Source organism: Hippichthys cyanospilos, chromosome 14 (genome assembly GCF_059441005.1).
Source record: "Hippichthys cyanospilos isolate Australia breed blue-spotted pipefish chromosome 14, RoL_Hcya_1.0, whole genome shotgun sequence".
Lineage (NCBI taxonomy): Eukaryota > Metazoa > Chordata > Actinopteri > Syngnathiformes > Syngnathidae > Hippichthys > Hippichthys cyanospilos.
The window spans coordinates 6,749,356-6,769,184 of record NC_142382.1 but is presented as its reverse complement, the minus strand read 5'-3'; the positions used below and the strand labels follow the sequence as shown (position 1 = coordinate 6,769,184).

General features: G+C 38.5%; 1 protein-coding gene across 2 annotated transcripts; it reads left to right on the top strand.

Annotated features, from left to right (window-relative positions):
- Positions 1 to 281: 281 nt before the first annotated feature.
- ddhd1a (DDHD domain containing 1a) lies at positions 282 to 19,688 on the top strand. 2 transcript variants are annotated; one of them, XM_088433484.1, is made up of 14 exons: positions 282 to 1,235; positions 3,769 to 3,948; positions 5,669 to 5,770; positions 9,196 to 9,324; positions 9,575 to 9,722; positions 10,462 to 10,571; positions 10,656 to 10,762; positions 11,593 to 11,855; positions 12,716 to 12,791; positions 12,875 to 13,024; positions 13,694 to 13,758; positions 13,879 to 14,051; positions 14,125 to 14,325; positions 15,349 to 19,688. In XM_088433484.1, exons 1-14 carry the CDS (start codon positions 554 to 556, stop codon positions 15,534 to 15,536), a joined length of 2,574 nt encoding a protein of 857 aa, XP_088289610.1. In that variant the 5' UTR covers positions 282 to 553; the 3' UTR covers positions 15,537 to 19,688. The 2 variants fall into 2 exon arrangements, with proteins under 2 accessions (XP_088289610.1, XP_088289612.1); XM_088433486.1 differs by lacking the exon at positions 5,669 to 5,770.
- The last annotated feature ends 141 nt before the right edge of the window (positions 19,689 to 19,829 follow it).

Sequence of the window (19,829 nt, the reverse complement as noted above, 5' to 3'; positions counted from 1 at the left end):
CTCTGAATACTAAACTTACTTTTCCAGCCAAAAAGTTTGAAAACCCATGATGCGTCTGTCTGTCTGTCCTTCCGTCCAGCCAACCGTCTATCTCGCCATGTAGAGCGGTCTTTGTCTACATCTAGCGGACAAGCGTGTTACGGCAGCTCTAAAACACGGCAGTGTGGCAATTAGTTGGTTGTGTCGCCATCTAGTGTACAAAACACGACATCGAACGTTCGCGTGGTTTCTACGTGCGCGCTCTCGCGTCATGCGTCAGCTGTCAAATTATGAACGCGCACCGTTCGACTCAACTCACAATGGACTACCGTGCTACCTTCACTGCCTTTGAATTTAGCAGAAGAAACTTCGCGAAGAAGTAATATTACCGCAAAGTGGTTACCGCGCTGTTTTAAAGAGCCTCGGAGAAAGTTGTTAAAATAAAAGGTTTGAAGCGAGATAGAGGCGTAGGAAGACTCGCTAATAAGCTAGCCTCGGACTTCTACCGGCTTCGTTAGCCGCGGCTAGCTCGTTAGCTACCGAGCTAGCGTGATGCTAAGTGGCTCACATAGTTATGAACAATTGTGACATTACGTCTTTAAAAGAGAAACAATGTCTTCTAGAGGGAGTGACGGCGGCTGATAACAACAATCGAACGTGGCACTCGGTAGGTAGCAATGGGTGCGAATGCTGTCAAGATATGAGCCTCATGGACGAAGCCGTGCTGCCCGGGATGTCATCCGGACTGGACACGCTGGACGACCAGGATGGGCTCCGGCTCCTAGCGGATCTCGGCTGCTCGCCTGCCGCCGCTTCCTCTCCTTATGTGGGCGACGTCAAAAGCGAGGGCCCGTTGTTCGAGAGACGGAAGCGATCGCGCTCCAACAGCTCCAGGCACCACTTCGGCGACGTGGTGGCCGAACTGGGTCCCGAGGAGGTGCGCTGGTTCTTCAAGGAGGACAAGAAGACGTGGAAGCCCTTCGTGGGACATGACTCGCTTAACATCGAACTCATGTATCGCAAGTACTGCGAGCTCAACCATGGTAGGACGAGCCAGCCGGGACGGAATGGAGAAGTGACGGTGGAAGCCCGAACCATAGGTGACCAAGAAGACCAAGGATCTTTGGACACAACTTCGCTGTCCATGACCACAGATGAGAGGGACCTTGACGCTAACGTGGAGCCTGTCTGTGTGCGTGGGGGACTCTATGAAGTGGACGTTAGACAGAGAGGATGCTACCCTGTTTATTGGAAGCGTAAGTATCCTCGAGACATAAAGTTCCTTTCAAATCAAATCAAATTTTATTTGTATAGCCCTGAATCACTGAATTCTCAAAGGGTCATATTGAGACTTATTTTGCAAAAAAGAAGTCGTACAGAGGCATCTTTTAGTTATAGGGACACAACAGTATCCCCTGCTCAAAGCTCCCAGAAGGAAAAAAAAAAAAAAAACTCAAAAACCTCAATTTGGGGAAAATCAGAAACCTTCAGAAGGGAATACAGGTGGGAGGAGCCTCTTTCCAGGCTCAACAGTTTGAAGTGGATGCTGCGTGTACCAAATATAGACAAATGCAGATACATTTCCATTGCACTCTCTTAATTGTTCTAGAGGTCCCTCATGAGCTTTCAAAATCCAAAATGTTCCTGCCCGAAGTTGTATAAATGTGGTGCTCACATGGGCAGTTCTCAGGTTTGTTTTAAACTCCCTTTTGTCCCATGTAAAGGTCATGCATTTTATATACTGTAATGCAAAGATGAATGGATTCGAGATTATCCATTCCCACCATTTTCCTTGATTTTACAATCCCCCCCCCCCCCAAAAAAAAAAAAAGTTTACTGGGCAAATTTGAACATGAAAAATCCACAGTCTAAATAAAATTTGAAGGATTTGTACCAAAAAAACGGATTTTATTCATGTCTAATGTGTTAAAATATTAGATGAAAGAATGGGTATTTTTATTGATGTCAAATTTACTCAACCATTATTTAATGGCAGAAATGTGTAACATGAACTTCCCACACCAAAGAAAAATTTCGTTAAAGTGTTTTTAACATTGCCTCTGTTTAAAATCTGTCAGCAGTTATAAGTGTTAAGTGTAAAAAAAAAAGTTACCACTGTTTAAAAATCTATAATAGAGTTATGTAAAAATGCATTACTGCATTTTACGATTTTCCTTAAACTACCCTAATTGCAGTGAATCTATATTTGCAAATGGTAGTGATGTTGATTTGATTCCATCTAGAATAGATTCAGGCTGCATTTCGAAGGGGTTGTGCTATCAATTCTGATTTAAAAAAAAAAGTAAGTGCAAAGTGTAAACTCAGGCTGAACAAAAGCGGAATGTTACTCTTTTTAGTTTGAACACTGAATTGCTTTGTGTCTTTTATTAGACAATATAAAAATAAGTGCAGATTTTTTTTTTTTTCTCCTAGGGTGCGGCAATGGATTAATGGTAGATATCACTAAGCGTTCCCTTTAACGCTAGAAGACTATGTACTGATGAAGTACTACACAAACAGCGTTATCTAATCAAGCCTGAACACCTTAACAAACAGGCTTGCGTGCTTTTTTACAGCGTTGCGATGTTTTCCTTTCCGCAGGCCATCATGTTTATGATTTTAAATTGTGTCATAGTTGCGGTTTTAAATCCGTCTCATTCTTCGACTCGTAATGATGTTGATCAACAGGGATTCAGTTGTTTAAATATTCTTTGATCCACGTGTGTATTATCATTCTTGTTATTAGTCACCGCAGCAGCAGACTGATTAATGTGCAAGACTAATCACAGCTGGCTGAACTCCATAAGCCACGGAGACTTGGCCCTGCTGGATTTGTCGGAGTTAAATTACAATCGGCTCTTTCCAGAAAGGCAGCAACCTAACTTACAGTATTTCATCACGCCACTTAAGTCATATTATTTTTTTTAACAAATGATGGAATTATTTGGTGACCAAACCATGTTCATCAAAACAATTTTTGCTGGGTAATATGGCGAAAAAATAGACATCAGAATTTTCTTAAATCATTTTGGATGATTGAAATTCAAATTTATTGATGAAAGGAATAAATCCTACAAATTTTTATTTCAAGATTTTTATTGTTTAAAACATAGTGGAAAATATTCAGACAAAAATAATTAATTTTGATTTAAAATCTGTTTTAGTGTTAAGTTTACGTTCATAACTTGTACAGAACCTGCTTTAATACTTTTTTAGTAGCAAAATGTTGATATTTTGTCAATAATTGACTAAGCTTTGGACATGTGATGTCGTTTTCTGTGAACAGCAAGTAAAAAAAGTGTGTTTTAAAAAGTATTAATTGTACAAGATAACAAATGTCATTATAAAAACGCACCAAAGAAAAACCAAGTCAAACAGTTACTAATTCATCTCAAAAAGATAATTTTCTGCTTTTAAGAGTACAGGCATTTTTATCAGTTATTTTCACGTGTTATGCTGAAATTGGTACAAAATAGTTAATTATAGATTCAAGATTCAAGGGATTTATTGTCATAAGCATAGTTGTACCACACAATGAAATTCTTATTCCGCTTCACTTCCCCGAGCAGCAGGACTACATTCCATAATCGAGCAAGAAATAAATAAATAGCAATAAACAACAAACACAGACAATGGTGCTAATAATGTAGTGCAGAATATGTGAAAAATGCCACTAAAAACAAGTTTATGATTATTATTCATCCCTTTGCTTTTGCCCCTTGAAAAAGTCAGTCATACTCTATATACCCTATGGAATGATTTTTTTTGTTTTTAACTTTTTCTTTGCAGATCAAGACCAAATTCCAGTACTACGAGGCCAGTGGTTCATCGATGGCACGTGGCTCCCCCTCGAGGAGGACGAGAGCGACCTCATCGAATGCGAGCACCTCAGCCACTTTCGAGGGCAACACACGCAGGACACCTTCGACGCCAGCGAAATGGTGGTCAGGACCGTCGACGGTAAAGACGGTGAGCCATGACTACACTGACGAAAGCTGTTCTTTTTATTGTTGTTGTCTTGGTGATTCGTTTTTTCATTGGCTGGCTGTGATGCAAAGAGAAAAAAATGTGACTGAGTAATTTGTGACAAATGATTCAAACTTGGATGCTATTGTTGCTAGCATAGTGGCTAATAACCCAGCAGCGGTTTTGTCAATCAATCTTGACCAAAATTGATCAAATTGATCAAAAGACAGCCAAATCATCGAGTTACTTCCATTTTGGGTATGTTCACGTAGCCCATCACCATTTAATGTCTTTCAAAGCCAAATGGACTCATCCTGATGACTAGTTTCTTGTGTACTCAGCAGGTCTCACGTTCAGTTTCCCCGTCAGCCTTTTTATCCCAGCCGAGGAAAACGCCGCTGACATTTACAAAAGTCTGGCAGCCGACTTTGCACAGGAATCAATGATTTAGTCGCCGCCGATATTCAAAAGCCGCTGATTTGGCTAACAAATGCTGGGTTAGGCCTTTTAAAATGTCAAATCTAGACATCATCTTCCATTTGACGTTAACTTTAATGGTTGTGTGACTTGATACAAAGTATGATGACTGTGCTTTTTTTTTTATGTATCTGTGCCCTTTAACATAATGTACACTGGTACCTTGACTCAAGAGTTCCCTTGAGCAAACACATTTAGTCTCATATCAAATGCACATGCTACAATTGCAATGAATTTAAAGATCATTATGTAATTTTTGAAAAGTCAAAAAAATAAATATGATTTTTGACATTTTTAGTCGTACGGTCAAATAGTACGTATTGTAAAGTTTTGGGGAGGTTTGTGGGCAATGCTATTTAATGAGAAACTCACCTAATTACAGTTTTTGTGCTCATGCAAAAGCAGTAACAGCATTGCTTTGGCGCCACTTGCTGGTTTCTCAGTACTGTGTAACTGTTGACATGAAGAGCTTCATTTTGACCAGTGGTTTGATAAGTTGAAGGCAGACCTTTCTCAACCTTTTTTCACTGAATTAGTTCCCGTGAAACAGGGTGCTGTGCCATCCGTGTCTTATTTTTAACTTTGAAGCTACATTTGTAGTGTTATCATCATCAGTTTTATTCAGGCTCGTCTGCTAGACATTGACATGGCTAATGGGTATCAAATTTCACACAATAAAGGCATCCATTTCACAAAAGAGTCATTACAACACTATTTAGCAATAAACTGCTTCATGTTCCAGTCAATTTGCTCTTAATTTGAAAACAAAAAAGTGTACTGTATTATGGCATTAAATTAGATTTGCTGATACCTGTAGAAACCCCATTATAATGTCACACATCCCCTGAAGTGCCTTTCACATTTTTAATTTTTCACATCACCGTCAACATTTGTGAAGTTTGTTTGCACTTTGGGCTTGCAACACAAAGCAAAAACAAACATACTTAAGTCAAGGTACCAGTGTAAAACCTTACTGTTACGATTTTCCTCAGGACTAACAAGAGTACATACTAAATACCATGTTACATAATAACTTCATATTCTGCAGTCACTATCCCGGTCATTTTTGGCATGTGTCCAGCAGTGCTGCATATCAGACAGGCTTGGTAGTAGGCAATAGTACTGAAGTCTCCTATCATGGCACTAGTGCTAATCTGATAGCAACGCCACTCGACCGACTCGTTTAACAGCAATGACCGGGGTAGGCGTTGTCAATGGCCATTACTCACTCTCTCTTGGTTGTTAGTCCTCTCCCACCTGCCCCCTTTCTACCTCCCCTTTCTGTTCAAATGGAGCAGCTATCAGACGAGTGCTAGAGCAACATGTCACAAGCGCAAACGCTGTCAAGGTACTGTAAAAAAAAAAAAAAGAAAAGAAAGAAAAAAGACACGTTTTCTTGAAGTCGCTTTACCCTCACCCACTAGTTTCTCCTCTCTCTGCCCCTGTACAGCTCTGATCTTGTGGGCTTAGACTCATCCTTGTTGTAAATATAATACTGTATTTAGATCGATTTTAGTTGTAGTTGGGACTAGTTCCTAGAACTTCCCCTCGTGTGCTGTGACCTAGACTTTGGTCCTGCTGCTCTTACAGTTGCTTTCCTCAGTTTGATAGTGATTAAACTATAATGGTACTGCATTGCACATGACTTATAAAATGCTTAGCCACAGTAGAATTTGAACACATTCAATCCCAAAATTGTATTTGTATTTTTTTTTTTTAGAGCTCAGACATTAATGTGTTTGGAGAAACAAAAGTCTGAAAATGTTTGGTAGTAAATAAAGTAAGCACTTTTTTTTTTAGATTACTTCAATATATAGGTAACTAAAGTAATTGATTACTCTAGATACTTTCGATAAGTACCAAAGTGAACGATAAGCAATGAAGTGTTAAAGCAATTGATTACTGTAGGCAATCAATTACTAAACTAATTGATTACTTTATGCAATTACTAAAATAATGACTGAAGTATTTTATGTACTTAGTTTTTAAAGCAAATAAAGTATTACATTAAACGAGTACTTCAGTACCTAAAGAAATCAATTACGAACCCTGAAGTAAACCCTAAAGTACTTCAGTACTGTAGTGCCTGAAGTAATCCCTTTTATACTAAATTCCCTAAAGTAATCAATTCATTTTGTACTTGATTAACAAAAGTATTTGATTACTTTAGTGCTTTTTTATGTGGTACCAGCCACTTTTAGAGACCCTCTTCAACCAAATACTTGCAAAATAAGATTAAAATATGAACAAGTACCTGTCATTGATTGAAAGTCTGGGCTCTTAACAAAAACAAAAAAAACATAAGAATACAGTATGTCTCTGGGATTGAATGGGTTTATGTGAGAAGAAAAGGTATATTTTAGAAGTCATTATCATTGCATTGTCAGTGAGCAATCTGTTTTACATTGGTCCAAATTGCTACTTTGTGAGCACTGACCAGCAGCATGGATTAGTGAAAGGAAAACAAAAAAATGAGAATTGACCAAATTTGGCGATAGGAGGATTGCACCTGATTGTAAACATATGTGATATACGCAACACAGTTTTACATATGTGATGTTTAGTGAAACACTCTCACATACACTCACGACTGTCACCAGCTCCCCCTCTAAAAGTGATGAACAAAGAAAGTCTTTGGTTGAGATCCAAATCCATGGGAACAACTGAACAGAGGAGCCATTGTGGCCTTATGGCTACAAAGTCTTCAAATTTGCTGCTGGGCTACTCTTGGACCTACTGACTCTCAGCAAAGATGATGGGTCTCAGGACTGTCATTGAATCAGACTTTGACTCAAATGGCACTTTTAGCGTTTCGCTTCTCCAATCGACTTCCTCTCATTCATGGTTCTGCTATCTGGCCAATGACAAATTGGCCTTTCTAAGGCTGAGAGGAGAATAAATGTTAATGCTACAAACAGGGTGCTTTGACCCCTTTTTCTTTTGAAACTCTCCCATTTTTTTTTTGCATGCCAAGACAAGGTAGTGCAGTGTTTAGAAATAATTCTTCACAGTTCATGGTTGATTGCCAGTCCCGTTAGCACTTTGCCTTTCCCCTTCCTTTCACTTTGCATTGTCTTTCACTGTAAACAGGAACCCTCTAGCAAACCATCTCTCTGCTGATTATGTCAGAATTTGCATGCCAAATCAGCATCCGACTGAGGAAGCATAATTGAATTTCCATTCAGGGCTTGTGAGTTCCTTCTCCATTACAGTGATTCTGGACTGCATTCATTTCCCCTTGAGTCTTGTATTACAAAAAGTTCATTGAAGACCACCATTTTCAGTTTCCCTGTATGAGTGCAAGATTTAGCTAAAAAAAAAAAGTAGCTTGAAAAGTAATTCAAACTCAATCCTGAGTGGTAGAAGAATGCCGCTGAAGTGATGTTGGGTCATACCATGTTGATCACAAATGCTCCTCAATTTGCTTAATTTTTTTTCTATTAGTGCAGTATGATGTGAAAGAAAAGAATCCAGTTTTATGTTTCTAGTTTAAATGGTTTTTGAGTTGCCGCCCTTCAAATTTTGGATGCCACGCCCACTTTTGCCAGTAATTACCAGTACACATTAAATCTTGAGCCATATTTCGAGGCCTTTAGTGTTTTTTTTAAGGTACCAGACCTGTAAATTGCTATATTTATGTTCTCTGATCCCATCTGTCAGAATCTATTATCAAAACTATCATAGATGATGACAGTATTTTGAGAGATGAGCCTTTAAAAGTGGATTTTTGATTAACAAAATACATTTTATCTGACATTTTTGGGATCCATATCTTGGAAATGTTTTGTGTTGGAAGGGTTTTACCTGATTAATCATGTTCTTTTGGAACTTTACGAATAGAATAAAAAATCTAGGCCAGAGGAGTCTGTGGGCAGGTCATGGAGGTTTGTGTGAATTGACATGGAATGAGCCTTTTGTTTTTGCATGGTTTCTTCTCTTGCTATGTAACCTTTACAATATGGTGCTTCTTTACAGATAACACAACATCATTATCTATTCTTCTGTACATTAAAACCTCTGATGTGCCTGAGCTTCCACTTCACTGGTTTTATACTAGTGGTGCTCTTTGAATATTCTGAACCGCTGTTTCTTCGCATGGATGTAGTTTGTTACCATCACTGTCGTAATGATGTTCAAACATCCTGTGGCTGAGGTATAGTAGTAATAATAGACTACGTTTAGTTTGGATCTCATCACGGCATTAAGGAATGTTAATCGAGCAAAGTTTTGATGATTATGTCAGTCTTTTTCGAGCAAAACTGTTCCCAAGCATCTGTGTTCCGGTTCTGTTTTGCTAAATAAGAAATTGTCAGCTTTCTGTACAACCACGCCCCCGTCCCCTCAAAGCCCTTCAGTCTGTTTTAAGGCCTTCATTCCCTAAATTGGTTCAGTGCTGTAAAGGAGAACCACTGAACCGCCGCCAAAGTCTCCCATCAATCTCATCTGACTGATCTCTGCTGCAGTTCAGAACATTCAAAGGGCATTATCACAGAGGGACTCTCAACCACTTTTGTTTCTTCCTTTTGCGTGATTCTTACATGCGCTTGTCGCCGCATTATTAGCACATTTGTACTAGAAATACTGTCACCTCTTTCTGATTTGCTTCCACTTCCAAATCAGTCTTTTCGACTGCATTTGACAAAGCCTTTCAATACTATCAAAACTCTTTCTTACCTCTAATTTAGTCACCCGTGTGTTTACCGAACAAATTATGTCAATACCCTTCCTAACATGCCTCCATTTGTGCTCTCTCTCACCGCCCTGGTTCTTCAGCCATCCATAGTTTGAAGCTGAGTCGGACGCACGTGGACTGGCACAGCGTGGATGAGGTCTACCTTTACAGCGACGCCACCACGTCGAAAATTGCTCGCACTGTGACGCAGAAACTGGGCTTTTCCAAAGGTCTGTCACTATCGGAAACCAGTTTCAGGAGATATGATGTCTTGATTTCTATGACTCTGGAATCTGAACCATCACATTCCTTCCAACTGCAATCCAGTTTACAGAAATTTACACTGTCTATTGTTCATAGTGCATGACTTTAGCTCTAAATAAAGACTTCATGCTTCATTGTGTGTGAGGCTCGACAGTTCGACTGTTTCAACAATGTATTGTATGAAACCGCACCTCATCCCTACGACGTTCTCCCCAGCATCTAGTAGCGGAACCCGGCTACACCGCGGATACGTGGAGGAGGCCTCTCCAGAGGATAGACCCCCACGAACCACGCACGTCGTCTTTGTGGTCCATGGGATCGGGCAGAAGATGGACCAGGGACGCATTATCAAAAACACTGGAATGTGAGTTTTAGTACGCTTTTTCACTTCCTGTGAAGCAGACATCTTTCTGCCTTTATTTTACCCCTTGTCGGCGTTCCGTTTACTCGTATTAGACACTGACAGGTGTATTATTTTATGTGTTGCCACTCATCCAATTATTTGACTGTGTCATGTCATTGTCCCAATTTGTCTGATTCTAATTTAATCAATACCGGGTGGAATAGCTTCACTTATCTTCCACATTCAATGGATATTTGGTTTGTGTTTTTTGTTTTTACATGAAAAATGTATTTAAATTTGAAACCAAAGTGAGGTTAATTTTTATATAAGTGATACCCCAATGTAGAATATTAACACTACCTGTGATAAAGAAACACAAGAGGCATTAATCTATTACAAAAAAAAAAAAACACCAAAAAAAAAAGCCTGAGACCCAATTAAAAAAATTTTGGGGAACGATTTTTGTTCCACACCTATAGGGAGGCCTATTCCACCCAAATCAAGACGTGTGCCTCTGTGTCACACACTCTGTGTCGCTTGAGGCTTAGGCTGGCTAAGCAGGTAAAGTAGACCAAGCCCAGCAGCGGAGCACCTTAAGCCTTACTAGCGGCTACATCAGGATTACTGTCTACAAACACCTTCCTCAGCAAAGAGCAAAGCGCTTTATTGCTTCCGTTTTATTTTTTTTCATACGGCCAAACCTCTACAAAAAAATCCTCTCTGTTCTTTGACACCCTTCATCCCCTATGGCATTGTTAAGGTTGAGGGAAGGCGTCAGGAAAATGGAAGAGAAGCACTTTTCAGAGCACACTGATGAACATGTAGAATTCCTTCCCGTGGAATGGCGCTCCAAACTGGCCCTCGATGGAGGTTTGGCGTCTCTTTGTGCGTTTTATTAAAGTCGATTCAATACTGAGTAAATGTCACTATACACTGTGGGCTGTCACTGTGTAGATACAGTGGATTCTATTACGCCGGACAAGTTACGGGGCCTGAGAGACCTTCTCAACAGCAGTGCCATGGACATCATGTACTACAACAGTCCTCTTTACCGTGATGAGGTAAAAGAAAATCACATCACATGGTAGACCAATTCTGGACAACACCTTCCACATAAGAGAACCTAACTTTTTACCGCAATTCCCCAAATATAGGGTCAGATTCTGGTATCTGAATGTCAAATTCTGATTATTTTCTATGTTATCGTGTATTGGATGCAGCTTGAGTTCATTTTGGCATAAATACTAAAAGTTGCACACTATCAGTTTTCCACCAAGTGTATGAGTGTGTGTTTGGCAAAAGACCACAATTATGAAATGACTCAAATGGAATACCTTCCCGTTTTCTCTAACTAGTGGACACAGCTCCATACCTTGCCACGCTTAAATGAATCAGCAGGAGATATCATAACTTTTGTGCAATCCTCTCTGTTTAATAATATTTTTGTTTGTGAACTAGGATGAACTCGGGTGTCTGTTCAGTTTGCACTTCTTTTAACTGAAAATAATGCTGTAACAACCTCAGCTAACATGAACTGCTGTTAGCTGCTACAGGCAACGGCTGCTAACAGCCAAGTGATGTCCACCCTCTATCTCGTCCCTATTTGGTAATTGTTTTGGGTGAGAATACGACCACTATAAAAACGTGCATCTGTGTGACAAAACTTGGCTTATGTGGCTGACAGCTCAATCTTTGTCGAATGGTGAAAATGCTAATCTATAAATTATCGTTGATTTGATGCACCCATACGTTTGGCCTTTAATTTTCGAACAAAAAGTGTGTCTTATATTTGAAGAATTATGGTAAATCGCTAATTCAGAGTAAGAGGCTGTGTGCACCAAGCTGAAGATTGATGAGGTGAGGAGTCACATGACTTGTTTGCTCCTTTCAGATCACAAAGGGCCTGACTCAGGAGCTGAATAGACTTTACAGCCTGTTTTGCTCACGCAATCCAGACTTCGAGGAGAGGGGGGGCAAAGTGTCCATCGTGTCACACTCGCTGGGCTGTGTGATCACGTATGACATCATGACGGGCTGGGACCCCGTACGCTTCTGCCTTCAAGAGCACCACGCCGTGGAGGAGGAGCTGCACAAGCACTGGACGTCATACGAGGAGAGGCATCTACTGGAACAGCTGCGCTACACCAGGAACAGGTTGAACGCACTGCTAATTCAAACACTATAGAATTCACCATTACAATGGTGCAGATGATCACATGTTTTTATCAATACCTTTTATCATTACTTTGTAAATATTAACAGGTAATAATAGAAAATACCACGACATTTGACAATAAAATCCAAAACATTAGCAGAGCAATAAGAATATTGGAAAAAAAAATGCTAATTTTATAAAATAGCATAGGGTGAAAAGAAATAATAACAAATAATAATTATGCAGCCTATTTTATGAAAAACCTTTATGTACATTATGTCAAACTATTCACAAATACAAAAAAAATGCCAAAATATCACATAAATACCTGGAAAATCTAAAATTAAAAAAACGACTAAAAATATATTTTAAAAATGTATAAGGATTAGGTGATTTTCACCAATATTAAAATTACCACAATAAATCTCGAAAGTCTGCAAAATTATGCAGGATATTATGTTAAACATATCTGAAAGAAATTGACAAAAATATTGGATGGAAAATGTATGGATGTAGCTAAACAAAGATCAGATGGAACAATTACAATTACAAGACGGGAAAAACAATAGTATTGGAATAATGTATTTAAAAAAAAATTGAAAACTAACACATTTACTAAACAAATATTCCAATACAGTAATATTTTTTTATATGAAAAATATCTGAATATCTGAATTGAAATATTAGCAGGCCGTTTGAGACAAAAATACAATGAAAACTGTAAAATACAATAAAGAAATTCTAACTTCCACAATAAACAATTGAACAAATTTGGAGCTCATTTGCACCACCATCTGCCGACTTCATGTAATAACAGCCTCTGTAACAGCAACTCAGTTTATTTTATATCCGTTTACAGATTACGAGAGCTGGAGAATCAACTTTTAACACTGGAAGCCTCCAAACCGTCAGCACCTCCTGCACTTATATTTAAGGTTGATACACATCAGCGACGATGCTAACAAAACAGGAGCTGTTTTTTTCAGTTGGCTCTCTGATTTCTAAAAAAAAACACTAGGTGGAAAATTTCTTCTGCATGGGTTCTCCTCTGGCCGTCTTCCTGGCACTGAGAGGCATTCGGCCCGGCACAAGTTGCCACCAGGACCACATCCTTCCGACGTCCATCTGCAGCCGCCTCTTCAACGTCTTCCACCCGACGGACCCCGTGGTCAGTTTCCACAAATATTTCTGGAAATTAATGCCTGCCTGAAAGAGGAAAAGAAAGAAACAAAAACCAATAGTTAACTGTTATTTCCTTAATTCATAGACGCGATCGTCATCTAAATATAGGCTGTGCGGAGAAGTATGTTATTAAAAAAAAAAGAATACAAAATGACTAAGACAAATATTGATATTGATTCCAGGGAACAGAATTTGTTTTTGCCATGTGAAGCGTAATTGTGATAAAATAAAGATTGGCATCTTTTTTTTCAGGCACATTGATGCGCTTGGGTTTTTTTCTGCTTTGACAAACCTTTAACCTGTATTAAGTGTTGTAAAAAGTAACTAGCAGTTGTTCAAAGTTACAATCTAATTTAGAAGCTCTGGGTTAAAGGATGGTCGGAATATGGCCGGCATGAATGAGTTAAGCAGGTACTGACTATTGTAAACATGTCTTGTGAACCACTTTTGCAAAACATCCATTTCAAATTTGATCTCTTTTTCAAACTTCGTCACTTTTTATAAGTAACTTAATATTTGAATTAATTTGACTTATTAACCAGGCCTCCTTGAACAAAAATACAAAATATTAATATAAACACAGAATAAATTTACAATTACTTACAGTGGGTTATTAAATCCAAATTTCTGGGGTTTTTTTGTTTCTTTTTCCCAGGCCTACAGATTAGAGCCCCTCATCCTCAAACACTACAATAATGTTGCACCAGTCCAGATACACTGGTAAGAGTTGCAATAATATGTCATAAATTCATATCTAATGGATATAAGGAGTGTCAACCCCCGTTTTTTTTTTCAATTCACTGCATAGTTTGTTTATGTTCGATGAATCCTTTACCACAGGTGCAGCGCCACCAACCCAACACCTTACGATGAAATGCGGCCCACTTTCCTCAACTTGAGTAAGGAAGTGACATCCGACACGGAGAGCATCCCCAGTCCCAGCACTTCTCCTGTCCTCCCACGGAGACATTATGGAGAGTCCATCACCAACTTAGGCAAAGCCAGCATCCTGGGTAAGAATTTCTCAAGAGTCTCGTGTGTGTAATGCACCAAGGTTGAGTTTTCCCTCCTTTCTCTCCTCTGCAGGAGCGGCGAGTATCGGGAAGGGCATCGGCGGGATCCTCTTTTCCCGCTTCTCGCGCTCCAACAGCCAACCCTCGGTCTCGGTGGCACTGGAGGGCGGGTCCGGCGCCGAAGACGACGAGCAGCAGAAGCGCACAGAGAGCCAGTCGGCTTACGGCCTCTCTACCATGGCCCGGCCCAACTCGCCCACCGCGGACCTGTCGTGTGAGGCACCGCCGACAGAAAATCACGTTTTTTTGTTGTTTTTTTTTTTTTAATCAAAGAAAATATTAAACGCTTTAAAAAAGCCATTTAACGGTTTAGTAAAGTTCTATATTTACTGTATATTGGCTAGATAGTTTTAGAAATGTAATTAAGACTGTTTTTATCAATTCAAGTTTTATATAAAAGGTTGATACAATTTAAAGAATTACTTGTCTATCAAAACTATTAACAAATATTTTGTGTATCCGAGAAACAAATGATTTTGATTTAAAAAAGAAAAATCCATTACTGGTTTATTTAAAATATGAAATAAGTCATAATAAAACACCAAAATTTAGTTACGACTATGCAAAAGGTAATAACACACACATACAGTTAGTAAAAAATATGAAACAGTATAATAAATGCTTAACAGCATATTAGTGGAAATCTGTTTCGTACATTACTGGCTGATGAATCTGAAAATCAAAAACAATACTTGCATTTAAGATAAAGATACAAAAATAAGCAAACAATTTATGTATGGTGTAAATGTTTGATTTAAACCAAATAAACCTTTGAATAATGTACTATGTTTTTTTTTTTTTTTTTTATTTAGTATATGAACAAAAAACAATTTAAAACAATGTATATGTACCATTAATTTCAGACTATAAACCACTACTGTTTTCTCACGCTTTGACCCCGGCGGTTTATACTCCTGCGGCTTATCTGCAGTTTTTTTTTCTATCCACCAGAGGGCAACCTCCCACTAGAAAAGGGGCCTGTACAATACAAAACTATAATTTTCTGGTAAATGTTTTGGAGTATGGTTTATAATTCGCTTTATAGTCCCAAAATATGGTATTTATTAATAAAAGCATTATTGTTTATAATTATGACAACATGGTGAAATATGGTAAACACACCAACAGGGTTTAATAGGCAGGACTCTATTGCAGTCACACGTATATAAAAAGCAACTTTGCAGACTTGAAAAACAACAAAATCAATGCCAATATATTTGTTCTTGTGTGTCCTCAGTGGAGCTTGAGCGGCGCATTGACTTTGAGCTGCGCGAGGGACTGGTGGAAAGTCGCTACTGGTCAGCCGTCACGTCGCACACGGGCTATTGGTGCTCGCACGACATAGCCCTTTTCTTGCTCACGTTTATATACCAGCAGAGGAAAAATCCCTCCGACCCGGGAGGAGACAGCCCTGAACCAGACTGAACCCCACCCCCTTCCGCCTCTATCCCCTTTTTTGTTGTTGGTAAAATAATAGATTTAAAAAAAATCATTCTCTTATTTTTTATGCACAGATATTTTTCTTATGATCCAGTTCTGTGAACTAATTACTAAGATGACTAAAACTAGTTTCATTCCAGTATGGTGGAACCTCTAAAGTGGAACAAAACTTTTTTTTTTTTTTTTTCAACCATGCCATTATTGCAGGAGATACATTCCAAACACACCAACTATCTGCGAAAATCATCAAATCCTTGAAACACATCTAATCTTATTAAAACACACTTTTAAAAGTATTTCTCAGCACATCTTTTCACACATTTCGTAAATGTTTCTTCGTTGCTAAATATCAATTTGCCATCATTACAAAACGTTTATTTTGAAACATTCTACAATGCAGTTAGTTGCAATAACAAACCATGCTAAATGTAAATCAAAACAAACCATGAGTGAGCAATGTTGTTTTGCTCACCATTAAACGTATACATGAATTATTTATGATAGAACACATGCATTTTTTTCTGAAAATTGTACACTTAGTATAAAATAACAAAGATATTTTAATATATGATCAAATCAATCATTCAAGTACTTAGTGTATCATTTAATAGTGCAATTTGGATTCTGTCATTTTATGTTGACTATTCTACAAACGCACACACACAAACAAGCGCTCTCTGTTATGTTGCTTTTTACGCCTAGTAACGTTTAAGATTAAGACTGAAACATCGCATTAGGCGTCAAGCGGTGACTGACGTTCATGCTGAAAAACACTTGACGGCGTTTGCAACGATGCTTTTTACGTTTCACGGCGACTGTTGTTCATGTTCCAAATTGCGTATTTCAAAATTAACCTTGGTCGCTTCCAGACATCTACAGCGGCGTTCTCCACTCTGTCTCTGATGCCGCACTTTGTGAAAATCATCGTAAAAAAATGGCGTTCCAAACGTGTGTAGTGTAACACAAAAACAATGGCGGTTGTATGATCTCATCCGCTAGCTTACTATTAGCTTGTAGCTCACTCGCAATGTCGCTTGCTCGTTTTGGAAAGCCAAAAACTTCCCAGACGGATTGACTTTGTTCTTGCGTCCTACTTTTGTGCGCTATCACATAAAACGCTCCGTGAATGTAGCGTATGATAACATGTTAGCCACTTTACCTGCGGTAGCTACATTAGCCTATTTACAGTGGTACCGAAGCCGGCAAACCAATAAAAGGGCGATGTGATTGGCTGCTGCAGCAGAGGAGGACTTATATGTGATACACAACAAGAACTACACACTGCAGCTGCACTTTAAAGTCAGGCGACGCGGGACGGAAAAAAACTTAACGGTTTTGAGTACCGTATTTTTTGCACTATAAGGCACACCGGATTATAAAGCATACCCTCAATTAATGACATATTTTAAAACTTTTCCGTATATAAGGCGCACTGGATTATAAGGCGCAACTTCAATTGACATATTTTAAAACTTTTCAATCACAATATTGTAATACTCAAAGTAATAACAATAATAACTCTAAACTCTCAATAGCATAATAACTCAGTCAATATGAGCAACCTCGTTCAACTGTAAACACACAAAAGAAACAGGTAAAGCTTACTTTATTACTTCATTCCCCATCTACCAATCTCAATATTGATCCATATATAAGGCGCACCTGATTATAAGGCGCACCATCAGCTTTTCGAAAAAAAATTAAGGCTTTTAGGTGCGCCTTATAGTGCGGAAAATACGGTAACCGTAACTTCTAAAACTGATAATTACCATGTCTAGTCGCACTTGAAGTTTATTATAAATCTGACACATGAAACAACTCTCTACATTTAAAAGCTTCTTCACTTGCAATCACTAAGTGTGTAATTAATCCATCTTTGAAGATCTGATTATTTATGTAGCGTAAGCGATAACGTTTATTTTCAAACATTGATATTTTCTCCTTCCCTGAACAGTTATTAAAACTTATCGCTTCTATAATAATTCTTCAGAGGTTCCACCAAACACATTTTAAACGGTCCTGAATCAATAGCCAGTATGACCCTGAAACCTCTTTAGCTAATTAGCATAGCATCAGCGCTTTAGTATAAGCCAGACTGAAGCCTTCGTGACACTGCTGCCTGTTGGAATATATCGGTTTGCCTTTTTTCAACCAGCCAAACATACAGTGCTATACGATTGGGGCATTATGATTTTCTTGATATCGCTATTAGCTAGCACTGTACATTCTTTGTGCAGGGGTTGCCAATATATATCGAGGGATGCTTGAGCAAAATATGACCTTGTGGGGTTATTGCCGTTTCATGTTTTATGGCAAGCTCCGCCCACACATACTGTCAACAGTTCAAAACCCTTGAAATCATCCCCTGACTGTTCACATTCGATAACCGTCGGACTAAATCCCAAGGGCGAGTTCGTCTTTGAAAGTGACTTTTGAAAAAGGAAAAAAAAAACGGATTTCTTGTCTTTTCAGCCATAGATTCTTGGGCCTTTTTTTTTTAGGTCCACTAATGATAGACTTGTGTTGCTAACTGAAACTGGCTTCAGGAGGTTTTTTTTGTTTTTGTTTTGTTTTGTTTTAATTATCATTTGTCTGTCTTTGAAGGGCTCCTTGCAATAGCAAAAATGGCCATATCAAAACAACGGTAAACTTCATGTTAATTTTGTTGTTGTTTTTTATTATCTGGCATTTTTGACTATAGTAACGATAGGCGTATCTAGAGATAGGAAGAAAAAAAATGATTCTTGTTGAGAATCGGTTCCTAGTATTTCAATTCCTTGGGATCGTTTGCCATTTTTGCTAATGAGTTGTTTTTTTAAAATAATTTCGCTATGTTTGGTTACATTTTACAAGCAAAGATAAAACAGGGCAGCCCACAATACTTGCAAAGACAATATGCATGCACACACACACAAGCATGTACGGCTATACTTGTGAGGACATTCATTGACATTTACATATCCTAGCCTCAAACCTTAACCCTCACCCTAACCTCAACCAAAAAAAATTTCAAACCTATTCTCTAAAAGCAAGTCTTGACCCTCAAAAAGATGTCTGACCTTATGAGGACCTTCCTCGTTTCTCAAAAAAAAAAAAGGTCCTCACTAAGTCGGTAAAATACTCACAGCAGTTATTGACATAATGCATTTCCTATATTCAAACCCTATATCCCAAAAGCAAGTCTTGACCCTCAAAATGAGGTGGGAACTTTGGTCGACCAAAATGGTCCTCACAAGGAGAGTGAATCCTAGATTTTGGTCCCCATCATGTAGCAAAAAACAAGGATACACACACAATGTAACAGTGAATGCTAATCTCTTTATTCTTTGATTTTCATCAAAGAGTCGATAAGAGAACCGATAGAGAATTCAATCGTAAATGGAATCCGAATTGAAAAATCTTATCGCTTCCCCACCCTTAAGCATATCTACTAAAGGTCATATTGCAAAGTGAAACTGACTTCAAGGGCTTAGTTTTAAAAAAAAAATGTAGAAGTCTGTTTTTTGAAGGATTTATGACAAATGGCCTTGAGTAACCTTTCGAGAATCGCCTGTTAAAAAAAAAAAAAAAGACCTCAAATGGCTACTTTCAGCCAAAATGGCAGATTCGTGTGTCTTTCCATGCATGGCTTCTTGAGACTTTTATTTTCTGTCTACTCGATAGTATGAAATTTCATTTCGTTTAGTGAAACTGGCTTGGGGGGGTTGGATTTTCAAAATGTCTCCCACAAATCCATCTAAAAAGGACAGTATGTTCTGTGCTACTTTTTTCCACAATTAAGGGCTGATGCACTATATTGTTCATTAGTGTCATAAATCCACGTGTGTGTCCACACTGCCACGCTGCCTTCCTTCACGTTAAATCAAAGCACACCGCTGGACATTATTTGAACAATTGTAATATATTTTTACTAACAAAAGAACTCCATAATATGCCCAATTTTAAGCAATAGGCATCATTAGGTAGGCTGGAAAGCCGGACGTGCATTAAAAGTGTGATTTATGACCCCTCCCCCCGCCCTCTTCTGTGCAATAACGACAAATGCCTGTAAATGGATCCGAATCCCCATCCAATGCACTGTAACTATTTATTCCCTGTCATTAAAGGGCATTCCTTATTTTGGAATACAGCTATGAACCCCGTCTCATTTGGTCCTTATTCGGAGCGCTTTAAGAATTGCAATTACCATTAGCTTTTGCTAACATGCTACATTTAGCATCTGCTTGGTGAAATGACGTTTAGCACTCTGTATTTTTTTTACTGTCATGTTTCCATTTT

Coding starts and splice junctions, on each gene's coding strand:
- ddhd1a (XM_088433484.1), top strand. CDS start 554: ATGAACAATTGTGACATTACGTCTTTAAAAGAGAAACAATGTCTTCTA. Junction 13,025..13,693: donor TCCACCCGACGGACCCCGTG/GTCAGTTTCCAC, acceptor TCTTTTTCCCAG/GCCTACAGATTAGAGCCCCT. Junction 13,759..13,878: donor GCACCAGTCCAGATACACTG/GTAAGAGTTGCA, acceptor CCTTTACCACAG/GTGCAGCGCCACCAACCCAA.